The sequence below is a fragment of the Etheostoma spectabile genome, chromosome 8 (assembly GCF_008692095.1).
Source record: "Etheostoma spectabile isolate EspeVRDwgs_2016 chromosome 8, UIUC_Espe_1.0, whole genome shotgun sequence".
Taxonomy (NCBI): Eukaryota; Metazoa; Chordata; class Actinopteri; order Perciformes; family Percidae; genus Etheostoma; species Etheostoma spectabile.
In genome coordinates, this window is record NC_045740.1 from 32,684,572 (window position 1) to 32,697,611 (window position 13,040).

The following is a 13,040-nucleotide window of genomic DNA, read 5'->3' on the forward strand; positions in this document are numbered from 1 at the left end:
CTCACCAATAGAGACTTCTTTGATGAGCTCAGCGGCAGTGTGTGCCCCCTGCACGAGGGCTCGCGTCCATGAAGACAGATCCCAGTGGGTCTCCACTCGGAAGATGTGGGATTCAATTCCCCGCCCTGTGCCCGTCCGAGTGGCAAACACCAGGTCTGAACCCTGGGCTGGAGAACCCCGGGTGCTGCCAGAATGAACGAGTCTGAAGGGAGAGACGTGAAAATACAGAGACATTTAACATTCTCAAAGACCACTCGCAAAGATAATCTGCATTGGCAAAGACTTCTTTCTGAAATTGTTTAGCTCCTCTTAAGCTGTTTATTTACTTTGGCAACGGGTCCTCCAAGGGTGGATCCCAAGTCTCTAATTTAATATCTCCTCGCACCTCGCAAGAAGAGCAAGGATGGAGGATGGAGGATGGAGGAGAGATCTCTGAGGAGCTATGATCGAGGATACACTAAAGCAGCCTTCCAGAAAGCAGAGAGCCGTGGCTAACTCCGCCCATACAGCTGACAAATTCATGTGATGCTTCAGAGGAAAGAAGGTCTCATCCCTGTAAAAAACACATTCCCGTGTTTCCTCTCTCCTTGCACGATTTCCTCACACCTCTCCCATGCTTCACTGGAGGACGGACTAAGACGCCGGGAGGGGAAGCAAGGCGAGAAAACATGGATGACATGTAAGGACCTGGGACATACCCCACAGTCTCTGAAGTGACTGATCTGATCAGTGTAATTTCCTAAATAAAAGAACTGGGTCTTGGTGGGGGGTCCCAGCTGAATAAACCCTTCTTCTAACATTACCACTGACCTAGCACATCTTCACTTTGATTTTAATGTGAGCAGTGGAAACTTCCAGTTACTAACCATTAAATGTATTTGCTGAACATATGTTGACAGTGGGTTAAAGTGCTGAAGTGAAAGCCTGCTAAAACTTCTAAAGTTAACTAAAGTAACTAGTAACTAAAGCTGTCAGATAAATGTAGTGGAGTAACTAAAGTAACTAGTAACTAAAGCTGTCAGATGAATGGAGTGTTGCTAGATAAAGTAACTAGTAACTAAAGTAACTAGTAACTAAAGCTGTCAGATGAATGTAGTGTTGCTAGATAAAGTAACTAGTAACTAAAGTCACTAGTAACTAAAGCTGTCAGATGAATGTAGTGTTGCTAGATAAAGTAACTAGTAACTAAAGTAACTAGTAACTAAAGCTGTCAGATGAATGTAGTGGAGTAAAAAGTAGAATATTTCTCTTTGAAATGTAGCAGAGTAGAAGTAGAAAGTGACATTAAAGGAAAAGACTCAAGTAAAGTACAAGTACCTCGACATTTGTACTTTAGTACAGTACTGGAGTACATGTACTTAGTTCCATTCCACCAGTGGCTGCTGAGTGTGGTCTTTACCTTGTGGCTAGCAGTGGATGTGTGAGCAGAGGCATGGACCAGGACTCTCTGCTCCACGGCACTGATTCAAACAGCAGGATGTCCTTCTCCGTCATCGCCATGACTACGGGCTTGTACTGCTGCCGTCCACCTTCCAGCTGGACCTGAACGAGGACACTTAAACTGATACATCAACACAACCAAAAGTCTCCAAATGACAAAAAATCTAAATGTTTTACTTCACGTTTCCTTCAGTAATTTACAGTTAATCTACCAGTAGGTTTACTGTTGTCTCGCATTGCCAGACCCTCCTCCACAGCGCCGAAGAGGAGGGTCTGACGAGTCTACACAGCATTCCCAGACTAGGTGTATTGCTAAAGGCAGGAATATATCCAGCTGGTGCAACCACTAGTCACCTCGCATTAAAGAGGCTTTCTCTAAGCCTGTGGAGAGGCTGTGTTGTTTAGGGCTGTGTGACTAATTGAATTTTGATCAAATTATTTTTTATTTTCGCTCCTACTGGTTACAAAAACAATGTAATCGAGACTAACAATTATTTTGCACATTACTTTTGCAAGTAAACTCTTAAACGAAAACGAATAAAGTATTAAGTGAAATTTCAGTTCAAGCTATTTTCACAGTTGATCTGTTTTTAATATTCAATAAATGTTAATGAGTAACCCTGTTAAATAATTGTGATTTCAATTTTGAGCAAATTTGGTCAAAGCAGCCTTAATATTGTTGTTGTTATTATACAATAGGTAAGCCTGTTTCTGTCCAAATAAATTAAACAGTTCCATCGTTCACTGATTATGTATAAATCAACTTATTCACTTAATGTGTACAACATTACACTCTATTGATATTACAATATTACCCCTAGTTTAAACTAACACAGAGTACAGTTATAGTAAAGTACTTGGACAGGTACAGGTGTAAATACTTGGTCTGACAGGTACAGGTATAGTGATGTAGTTTACTGTGGTGCAAACTACTACACGGTACGTGGACAATGATGGAGTCTGACAGTCTGGCCTCAATTTTGATAGCATTGTGGTAAAATAGGGCAGTGTGTGTGAGAGTGAGAGTGAGAGTGAGAGTGTGTGTGTGTGTGTGTGTGTGTGTGTGTGTGTGTGTTATGGCTGACGGACTGGAGTGTTGGTGGAGTTACAGTGAAAAGCACTGACAATAAAACACACAGCGTGTTTGTGTGTGCGAGTAGGTGGGCTCTACAGGAAATAGTGTAATGCAATGGAAACTTGCATTTGTGTTTCCTGTCTGAGCCCGGTCCAGATAAACACCACCAGGCATCCAGTCATTCAACATGGCCTTGAATGAACACGTTATCACTTTATCAGAGTAATAAAGATATGATTCAGAGTAGGAGGACTGAGAGTAGCCCTGGTTCACTCTTCAATGGACATGTTGAACGTTAGGACTAAAGCTAATTTAAGAAAACACACTCTTCCTGTGTGCTGCAGCAGAGCAGAAATGCACGCTTATATGTTTGAGGTCTGTGTATGTGCAGGGATTTAGGAGTAATGAAATCGGTACTGTAGCAAGCTAAATGGGGAAAACACTGATACTATTTCCTTTTGAGAGCAATATGGGTTTCAACTTTACATTTATCTAACCTGAAAATGCACCGTATTCCCACACTACTATCAAAGCATGTGCTGATAAAAAATAGTATAGTGTGATTCTATTCTGTCTATTCTATTATACGTTATGGGCTAAGTAGCCCAGAATATATAATATTGCCTTAATATGTATTTAATGCTAAAATTGAACAAATGTCATGGTACCCTGATTAAAGAAAACTTTTTTATGGCCTGAGCACCAACCAGCTGTTGGCTGGTGAAAGCCTTGTCTGGATAATCGGCAACACTTTGGAACATCCCTCGGCTTGCAAAACTGTCAGTTTTGAGGAAAAAACAACAACCTTGGACCAGAACTTGTTAGAAGGTGTCCTATATCTCTTTAAATGGACAGAGTATTCCCCCAGACCATGGTATAATAGACACACGCAGCATGTAAAACCTGTTAAACTGAACAAATCTGAATGTACCTGTTCAGCCAACCAGCCAATGTGATTGAGATGGGGGTGTGTGGAGGCCGAAGACGAGGCCCCCAGGTAAGCGTTTACGTGAGCCAGGGTGTGTGGCAGCAGAGCAGCAATGTTGGTGTGGACGGCGGTGAACCAGGAGTTGGCGCTGGGGCCGTCTTTACAACGCAGCACCACGGTGTGCTGGCCGTCTGGGGAGTGGAGCTCCAACAGTCTGAACGGGACAAAGCAAACGTCTTTTTAAGTGTTTAAACGGGTTGGCCACGGTCGTGGTGTCAAAACTCATAACACATAGAAATAATGGCCGGACCACAACATGAGGAGTAGCTAACCAGAAATGAGTCCCAATGTGCACAACCAACTTTGGTCAGTAAAAGGTGGACACTTATGGAATTCTTTCTCCATGGAACTTAAAGTGTTTAACAAAAAGCCAAATTATGGCCTAATCCATAGTCTAGAGGATGAAAGACGCACCGGCGCGTCCAGGACATTTATTTACTATTTGAATCATATATAACCTTAAACTTTGGTAAAGTCATTTCAAGCACCAAAACAACTCGTACAACACCTCATAAGTTAAGGTTTATTTTCAAAAGAGATTTGAGGAACTTCAAAAAGACAACATCCACGTTTTAGCTTTAGCGCCAAATTATTTCTTTACACACTTCTCTAGAAAAATATGGGCGTCACTATATGGAAAGCTGAGTTGGTTCTGAACATTTTGATACCAAACAAACAGACACTGGTTAAAGCTATAGCTTGCAGTTTTTAATAATTATTTAATCGAGAAAATGAGCAGATGAATCGTTAGTTGCAGCCCTTTGATGAGTTGCCCATCGTACCTGTTCTCCAGATCTGGCATGGTGAGGTTCCTGCTGATGAAGCACATCTTCAGGCTTATGACTTTTCTGTCTTTGGAGGAGGAGGAACTGCTGTGTTTGGGCGAGCCGGAGTCCTCGCTGCCGCTGTAGCTGGGCGACTGGGGGCGGACGCCGTCCCACGGTAGGTCGGCCACCAGGCATGGCTTCTTAAAGAGCGGAGAAACCTCACGGATGTATTTCACTGTGGAGGAACACAGAAGAGGATATAGTGTATCAACAGATGGACATCCAACACAGGCCGAGGTGGCATGCTGAGTTGTGCCCAGGTTATATAGTTATACCATTACATTGTCCACGATTACCCCATCCTATTCTGTGGGTTCTACACTTTGAGTGACTCCTTTTACACAAAGTCCTTTAAACTATTGTTATTACAAATATATTGATTACAATAGCTTAAAAATACAAAGTCTGGCTGTCAAAAACCCATATGCTCAACTCAACTTGGTGTAACATTTCTTTCTTTATAAAAGATTATTTTTGTGGAATTTTTAGGCCTTTATTTTATAGGACAGCTGAAGACATGAAAAGACATGCAGCAAAGGGCCCCAAGTCGGAGCCAAACCCGCGGACGCTCCGACAGAGACTGAGCCTCTGCACATGGGGTGCACGCTCTACCAGGTGAGCTACCCAGGCGCCCCTGGTGTAATATTTCTAGAGGAATCAGTGTTCAGGAAGGAATCAGGAAAAAGTCGATTAATCAATGGATTGAGAATTAATCAAAAACAATTTGCTACTAATTAAAAAAAATTCTGACATGCAGAAAAGGGCCACAGGCCAGAATTGCACCCGCGGCCGCTGTGGCAAGGACATGGGGCGGTTGCTCCACAAGGAGGGCTACCCGGGCGCCCCCATTTAAATGTTGTAGTTAGGAAAACACCAAACATTCTCTGGGTCCAGATTATCAAATGTGAAGATTTTTTCTGTTTCTGTTTTATATCATTGGAAATTTTAGAATAAATTTGGGTTTTAAAGTTGTTCTAGGTACAACAATAATCTTAATTGGCCAAATTAAGCAAAAATATTTTTACAAATATGTGAGATTCACAGATACTCTACTTCTTGTCCCAATAGAATAAACACAGCAGTTTGCTGGGGACAGCTGTTGAATATCTACAGATCTCGAGGAAATAGTGTGTTGATAGTTTGACCATCTGTGGGATACACCATCCAGCTATAAACCAGGCTGTAAGGAAACACTCCTTCAGTTCTCTCAAAGAAGAAAGAAGTGAGCATTCAATCTGCTTTTACATAGACTTTGGGGCCCTGTTAGGGTTAGACTTTTTAAACATAGTTGGAGGACGCTGTGGTTTGATTCTGTCAACAATCAGATAGTAAATTCATGAAAAATATACAGTAGGTGTCCTGTGTTTGTCTAACTTAAAGTTTAATCATACCTAATTATTCATATGGTAAATAACTCAAATGGAAAGGACACCAATCATATTCTGGCCAAGAACTTGGAATGTAAACAGTTCCTGCTATCTTCCAGCGTGTCTTAAAAGTGGTCCTCTATGTGAAATTATCTTAGAAAAATAAGAGTTAACTTGGCGTCCAGCTGTGAGCTTGGCAGGTCCGCTGTTTGTCAAACAATGGCTTTTGCTCCGATGAGATGAATTCACTTTCCAAACTTGGTCTTGCTGCCTTGTGCACCTCCTGCCCCCCCGGCACAATGTCACGTGGCGTCACTTTCCCTCACACTTTTTATCCTCCTTTGCACATGCCTATTTTTATGTTTCCTCCAATGCATGACCATATATATGTTCACTTGTGTTTACATGCACAATAAGTGTGAGTTTAAATTAGGCCTGCAAGTACCAATTATTTACATTCTCTATTACATCATCATGATTATTTGATGAAATTAGAGGTCAGAAAGTGTTGTCCATGTGTTGTCTAATGTCCATCCCAATTTGTTAAAGCTGAAGGTGATGTCCTAAAATGTCTTGTTTTATCATCCAAAATCCAAAGAGATGTGGTTTACAGGGTCCCTGCAGCTCAACTCAAATTTAAGACTATTTAAGACCATTATAAATAACATTTAAGACCTATATAAAAATATCAAAAGAAACTGGCTTCAACCAAGCCCTAGTCTCATGCTAGTCCACATAGCATTCCCAGATGGGAGAAAAACTCTGGTTTATCGACATTTCTTTAAACCTATCACAATCATCATGGGCGGGGCTAAGCTCCAGACTGAGCCCCGGTGCCTCTGCTAAATAGTCTCAGGAAGGAACTAGTTTTGGTGGAACATGTGTACATCCAGAAGTAGTTTTAGTCGTCAACAGAAAACTCAGATTGGACAGATAGTCTAGCTAGCTGTCTGGATTTACCCTGCGAGATCGAGGACCAGGTAACACATTCCTCTGATTGGACAGATAGTCTAGCTAGCGTCTGGATTTACCCTGCAGAGATCTGAGGACCAGGAACATAGTCCTCAGATTGGACAGATAGTCTAGCTAGCGTCTGGATTTACCCTCAGAGATCTGAGGACCAGGTAACATATCGCCTGATTGGACAGATAGTCTAGCTAGCTGTCTGGATTTACCCTGCAGAGATCTGAGGACCAGGTAACCATAGTCCTCAGATTGGACAGATAGTCTAGCTAGCTGTCTGGATTTACCCTGCAGAGATCTGAGGACCAGGTAACCATAGTCCTCTGATTGGACAGATAGTCTAGCTAGCTGTCTGGATTACCCTGCAGAGACTGAGGACCAGGAACCATAGTCCTAGATTGGACAGATAGTCTAGCTAGCTGTCTGGATTTACCCTGCAGAGATCTGAGGACCAGGTAACCATAGTCCTCCGAAATCCACCAGAGGTTAGGACGCCAACACAGAGACAGAGGACAGGGAAGGACATCTGGTCGAAATTAGGGACATCCGGCGGATTTTAGGCAGTATTGGAGCAATCCCAGAAATGAAACGTTGTTGATACTGAACTAAGTTATTCAGAACAAGTATTGCTAAACTTTCACTTCCCCATAGTTGAAGAATACAATCTGCTCTAATATCATGAAAGCAAAACGGCTGCAATATAAGTTGCATGTTGGTTTCATTTGTTGCCGTAACACAGCAAAATTATATTTGGAAGAGAAAAAAACGCAGTGTCTGGGACCTGGGTATGTCTGTGTGTTGGGCCATTGGGTCCTTGAGCTCTGTATGAAACCTGAGACCAGACTCTCAGGAGGTGAGGTCATTCTTGAATGTAGACTGAGATGTTAGGCTTGTGAAGGTGTGTGTGAGTATGTGTGCATGAGAGCTACAGAAAGACAAGACTACAACAATGTGCTTATTTATGATTCTAAATTTAAGATATACATAGAAGATATACTGAGCCAGAGAAGCAGGGAGAGCTGCGCAATGCATGAGTCCCTGCAGCTTGAGTGTCCATTACGCACTATGTATGACTCAGATTGAAGGACGTAAGCTGGTAGTAATGCTAAGGCATCAAGCCAAGAAACTGAAGCCTTATTTGACCGTCCCTCATAACCACAGAGCCCATGCCAACAAGGTCTGGGATCACTTCTGCAAATGTAAGTGGTTTGGAGTAAGTGAGTGTGAGAGCATTCCTGAATGCCCATGTTTATGTCTGAGGGTCACATGGAAGTGGATGTCTCTGCTGCAAGGCCCTACTTTCAGCCTAATAATCAGATTGGCTGCAGAGATGTTCAGATGAGATATTTTCCGTCCGCGGAGCAGACCCGGAGCTCTCTGTGGTTGTTTATGGTTATATCTTCAAATACTACACCAAGAGCTCACTGAGTATCACTGTACAGTTATCAGTGTTCATCATCGTCATCTCTTAACAGTTCTACAGGTATTAGCAATGGTAGTTATAATCCTTCTATTAATAATACTAAGAACACGCTATATTAATTGAAGAAATAAGCAATCATAGCAAATGTCAAAGTTGAATATGAATACTATTGCCCAAAACCTTAAGTTGGCACATAAATTAAAGTTAGACAAATAAGTCTCTGCATCACAGAGCAACATGTTGACCCTACAGAGTTACATATACGCTCATATTGTATTACTGTAGTTTTGTAGCTTAGTTTTAAAAGAAAGTTTTGGAATTTAGATAACGCTCTGAGGGAATCTTTGGCTTCAGTAGTATGTTGGCAGGCCAGTGTGGCTCTTTGAATATGATAGGGTGAAATCTTCCATGGAAACAACTAGAATTGTTTACCAGTATCAGAAATACCTCCAATACTTCTTAAAAGTTTGGTATCGGGATCGGCAATTACGTAAGTCTTTGCACCGACCCAATAGCATGTAATTAAGCCCTGAGAAAAGCAGTTTAGTTATGTTTTTCCAGTCCTGTGACATTTATTCTCTGTGTATATGTTCATGTTTTACTAAGGGTTTAGTCTATATCCACGACGTTCCACTTCGGGGATTGCTCTGGTGCCGGTGGTAATTCTGCCGGATGTCCCTAATTTTAGGTCGGACGTCCGTCCCCGTCCTCTGTCTCTGTGTTGGCGCTATACTGTTGACAACTAAACTACTTCTGAACGTACACATGTTGCGGCACCATGGCTCTGTCCGGCACTTTGCGCTACGCATAACGATTGTGATTGGTTTAAAGAACTGCCAATGAACCAGAGCAAGTTTTTCTCACATCCCAGAATACTATGTGGACTAGCCAGACCCTGATCCGCAGTTCTGTGGGGGAAGGTCTGGCTATGATATTAGATTGGTACTCAGTATCAACTGAGACACAGACTAAACACATCCATACTCTATCCTATACACCAAAGGTCTCAGTTTAATGGGGTTTGGGAAACACCAGAGTAGTGTGGACGTGAGGCTTAATGATAGCAAAGATTGTTTTTAAAGCAAAGTGTACTAGTGGAGATGTAGCCGTCTGACCAGACCAGCGTTCAGGTGTAAATGTGTAACTGCGTCAATATGGTCAGGCCGGTCCTGAAAAAGAGAGCATTGCTCTCTCAGTGCACTTCCCCCTGATAAATAAAGGGGAAGCAAAAACTACACCTGGTGAGGATTGTGCATTGCATCAGTGCATTGTCTGACGTTGCTTTGGAGCTATTCTGGGCTGGGGACAGGTCACCCAACTGCTTTTCTCGTGTCTGATTGGTTGATTACAAGCAGTCAAGCCTGCTCCCTGATAGAAGTTGGCATCAACCTGATGCATTGTAGCCAGAGGAAATATTTTTTTTAGAAACAATAAAACTCAGTCATACTGGTAGCACTACATTTAAGAAGAAGATCTTTTATATTCTGTAAGATATAACCAAATGGCCAATATGTTGGACAACTCCAAGTTTAAACCTCTATGCACTTCTTATACTAAAAAGGCATCTCAAAAGGTAATGACAAGAATGGATGACAATGGAGTATTAACCTGGAATCCTGTATAATAAATAGATTATTACTATTTTGTTGTCAGATAGCTTCACAACCGACATTTCTTTAATCTTGGTTCAGAAATCTTTGCTGTGAGGCTTATGAATGCTCTGTTGTGTAATTTGTTGGCAGAGTGGACCAGTGTACATCTGCTCCTGTTGGTCTAAATGAAGGGCTGTGAGTGGTTGCATTCTTTGATGTAGCCACAGAATTTAAACCCATGGTCATGGGAATTAGCCTCTTTTAACAGCTGAGGTGCTACCAGCACTACAGGTGTTTCTACCTGCCACATTGTGACCTCGAGATTTAAGTTTTTTGGCCATACTGTCCTAGAAAACAATTATGGGAATATATGAACTACCAGCAGTTTGGGGCTTTTTCACGTTACATATTTCCCCAGTTTGTCTTGCCAGAAATAATAACTCCTCTTCTTCTTCACAGTCCGTCTCAGATACAATGCTTTTTCCCCTTTCCATCATTATAGACAGATTTAGTCCTTTGTGCTTGCATTTTTACAGTCTCTGCTTGCATCACATGTCTATTTGTCTCTGTCGCTCTCATTTGGTGCTGTTAAATTAACTCATTAGTTCGGTCAGGCCTTTCACTCAGTTCCACTTCTGCTTCAAATTAGGCCTGTACACAGAGGACTACTAGCTTGTGTGTGTGTGTGTGTGTGTGTGTGTGTGTGTGTGTGTGTGTGTGTGTGTGTGTGTGTGTGTGTGTGTGTGTGTGTGTGTGTGTGTGTGTTGCATCTGTGTATGCATCTGCATTAATGTGTGTAAGGGAGATTCCCCAGAGATGACAACCAACATCCCTTGAGGTCAGCTCATCTGCCTCCCTTTGTACCTCTCTGCCTCTCGCAACAGAGGGAAAGAAAGAGGAAAACAGGGAGGAGGCTGGACAGAAGAAAAAAGGATAACATGTAGAAGAGGAGGAGTGCAAAGGCAGAGGAGTCTGAGTAGACACATTTTTGGTGGTGGTGGCGTTATTTGTGGCGAAAAGCTACCCGTAAAACTGGCCGCCTTCAAACCGCCTTCCACACACACACACACACACACACACACACACAGACGCACACACACGCACACACAGTAATCATCTTATGGGATGGCCAAAATAATAGCTTACAGAGCAGCAGTGAGGCAGTCAGACCCCAGCCTCTGTATTTTTCCCCAAAAACTGTCCAGAAATTCCCCTGTGGTTTGGCGTGCTACTCTTTACTCACTCGCTTCTCTCTCATTCCTCTCTTACTCTCCTCCCTCCTTCCTTCTCTTCCCTCCTCCTTCTCTATCTAAAGTCCTCTGTCTCTCACCTCCCTCTTGCTGTCCCCCTCTTTCTCCTGTTCTTCATCCTTTAATCTTATCAGCTCCCTCTTTCTTTCTCCCTCTCTTCCTCCCCCCTCCCTCAAAGTCCTTTTGTGCCAGAAACCTAATGAGAACAGTGTGTGTGTGTGTGTGTGTGTGTGTGCATGTGTGTGTATGTGATTGAGATCCTCATGGGGTCCCTCCTCTGGTATACACATGCGCAGATACATTCACACTACATACATTATTTACAAGTTGATCTTTAGTCCATAACAACGACGTTGCATTTCCAAGATGGCTCCGTTCCCGTCCTCTGTCTCTGTGTTGGCGCTCTAACCTGCGGCTGATTTCTGAGGACTATGGTTACCTGGTCCTCAGATCTCTGCAGGGTAAATCCAGACAGCTAGCTAGACTATCTGTCCAATCTGAGGACTATGGTTACCTGGTCCTCAGGTCTCTGCAGGGTAAATCCAGACAGCTAACTAGACTATCTGTCCAATCTGAGTTTTCTGTAACTACTTCTGAACGTACACATGTTCCACCAGAGCAACTTCCTTCCTGAGACTATTTAGCAGAGGCACCGTGGCTCCGTCCAGCGCCATAAACCAGAACCCATTTCTCTCCCATCCCAGAATGCTGTGTGGACTAACCAGACTAGTTGATATTTAATGTGTGTTATAATACATACCGGTTAGCCTAACAAAGACAACTACATTACAAAACACTGCATATTGCTATCACAAAATTATACGACACACTGAATATTTCATCCAAAATTGTCCACAAGGACACCATTTCGTTCAGTCTACATTTTTAATGCAAAATTTAGAAACTTATATAAACCTGTGTAATGATTTAGTCAGATAAGAACCAGGAAGCCAGCCCTTGATCTCCCCAAATGAGTCACTTCCTGACTACCATTCCCTGTGCCAATATAAATATATATTATACACAAGACCGCACAATATGCATATGATTCGATTCTTTCACAATACATGGGAGCTGACTTTATTTGTATTTCGTAATTTTCACGTCTTGGGATTCTAGAAGTGTTGCGATTCGATAGTATCGAGATTTACTTTTCCTTCTTTAACAAAAACAAAATTGGCAGAAAAAAATTCACAGTACATATGTGAATTAATTTTTTTCTTCACCCCTACTGCATAGCAGTATAATCACATACCATAATGGATAAACACACATTATTATGCACAAACTATCTCTCACACAGACCATAACAGGAGTCAGTATTCCCTTCAACCCCCAAACCCGGTCACACCTGCCCCCCCTCTTTGTTGTCCTTTAACCTGGATCAGAGTGTGTCTGTCTGTGTCTGTGTGTGTGTGTGTGTGTGCGTGCATGCGTGTGTGCATGCGTGTGTGTGTGTGTGCGTGTGTGTGCGTGCATGCATGTGTGCATGCGTGTGTGTGTGTGTGCGTGTGTGTGCGTGCATGCGTGTGTGCATGCGTGTATGCGTGTGTGTGTGTGTGTGTGCGTGTGTGTGTGTGCATGCGTGTGAAGCCTTTGGGAAATCATACTGTTGAAGTGTAAATGCATGAACAATGTTTATCTGCAACACCGCACTATAACATTTATGGAATTACATAAGTCAGTTTTCTAAGGAGCATGTATGCAGTGTACGGCCCGTGTATTTGAATATGTGTGCCAACTTTCTACAAAGGATAAAGCAGATTATGGACAAAAATAATCACATTCATCATTCTCCACTGTAGTGACTGTTAAAGATTACAAATGTCTAGCCATCGTGTTGGCTGTGAGGACACAGATTGTTTTTATTTATTTATTTTTTGCAGTGGTGGACTTTAATAAGCCAGGAAAGTCATGGGAGTCAATTATACAAATAAAAAGACTCATCCTCCAACCTGGCAGGAGTATCAAAAGCGGTGAAAATCATTATAAATCAGGTCATGTCGAGAGCTGCAGCTCCTCCAAGGGAGTGGAGGGAAAATGTGGAAATGTCAGGTTAACAGACTGTAAGCACAAAGTCAACGGGCCAATAACAGTACAGAGGCTGGTTAAGGG

General features: G+C 42.4%; 2 protein-coding genes across 2 annotated transcripts in view; both read right to left on the reverse strand.

Moving 5' to 3' along the window:
- Positions 1 to 13,040, reverse strand: part of LOC116693405 (beta-2-syntrophin-like) — a 24,657-nt gene that overhangs the window by 4,449 nt on the left and 7,168 nt on the right. The window contains exons 2-5 of the mRNA XM_032522354.1: positions 4,286 to 4,505; positions 3,447 to 3,657; positions 1,400 to 1,542; positions 6 to 202 (exon numbers count right to left, since the gene is read on the reverse strand). Of these exons, the coding sequence (XP_032378245.1) occupies positions 6 to 202; positions 1,400 to 1,542; positions 3,447 to 3,657; positions 4,286 to 4,505 (771 nt within the window). The remainder of the gene's footprint in view (positions 1 to 5; positions 203 to 1,399; positions 1,543 to 3,446; positions 3,658 to 4,285; positions 4,506 to 13,040) is intronic.
- LOC116693482 (protein spire homolog 2-like) overlaps positions 12,473 to 13,040 on the reverse strand; it is a 46,187-nt gene continuing 45,619 nt past the window's right edge. The window contains 1 exon segment of the mRNA XM_032522486.1: positions 12,473 to 12,494. The gene's annotated coding sequence lies outside the window, so the exon portion shown is untranslated.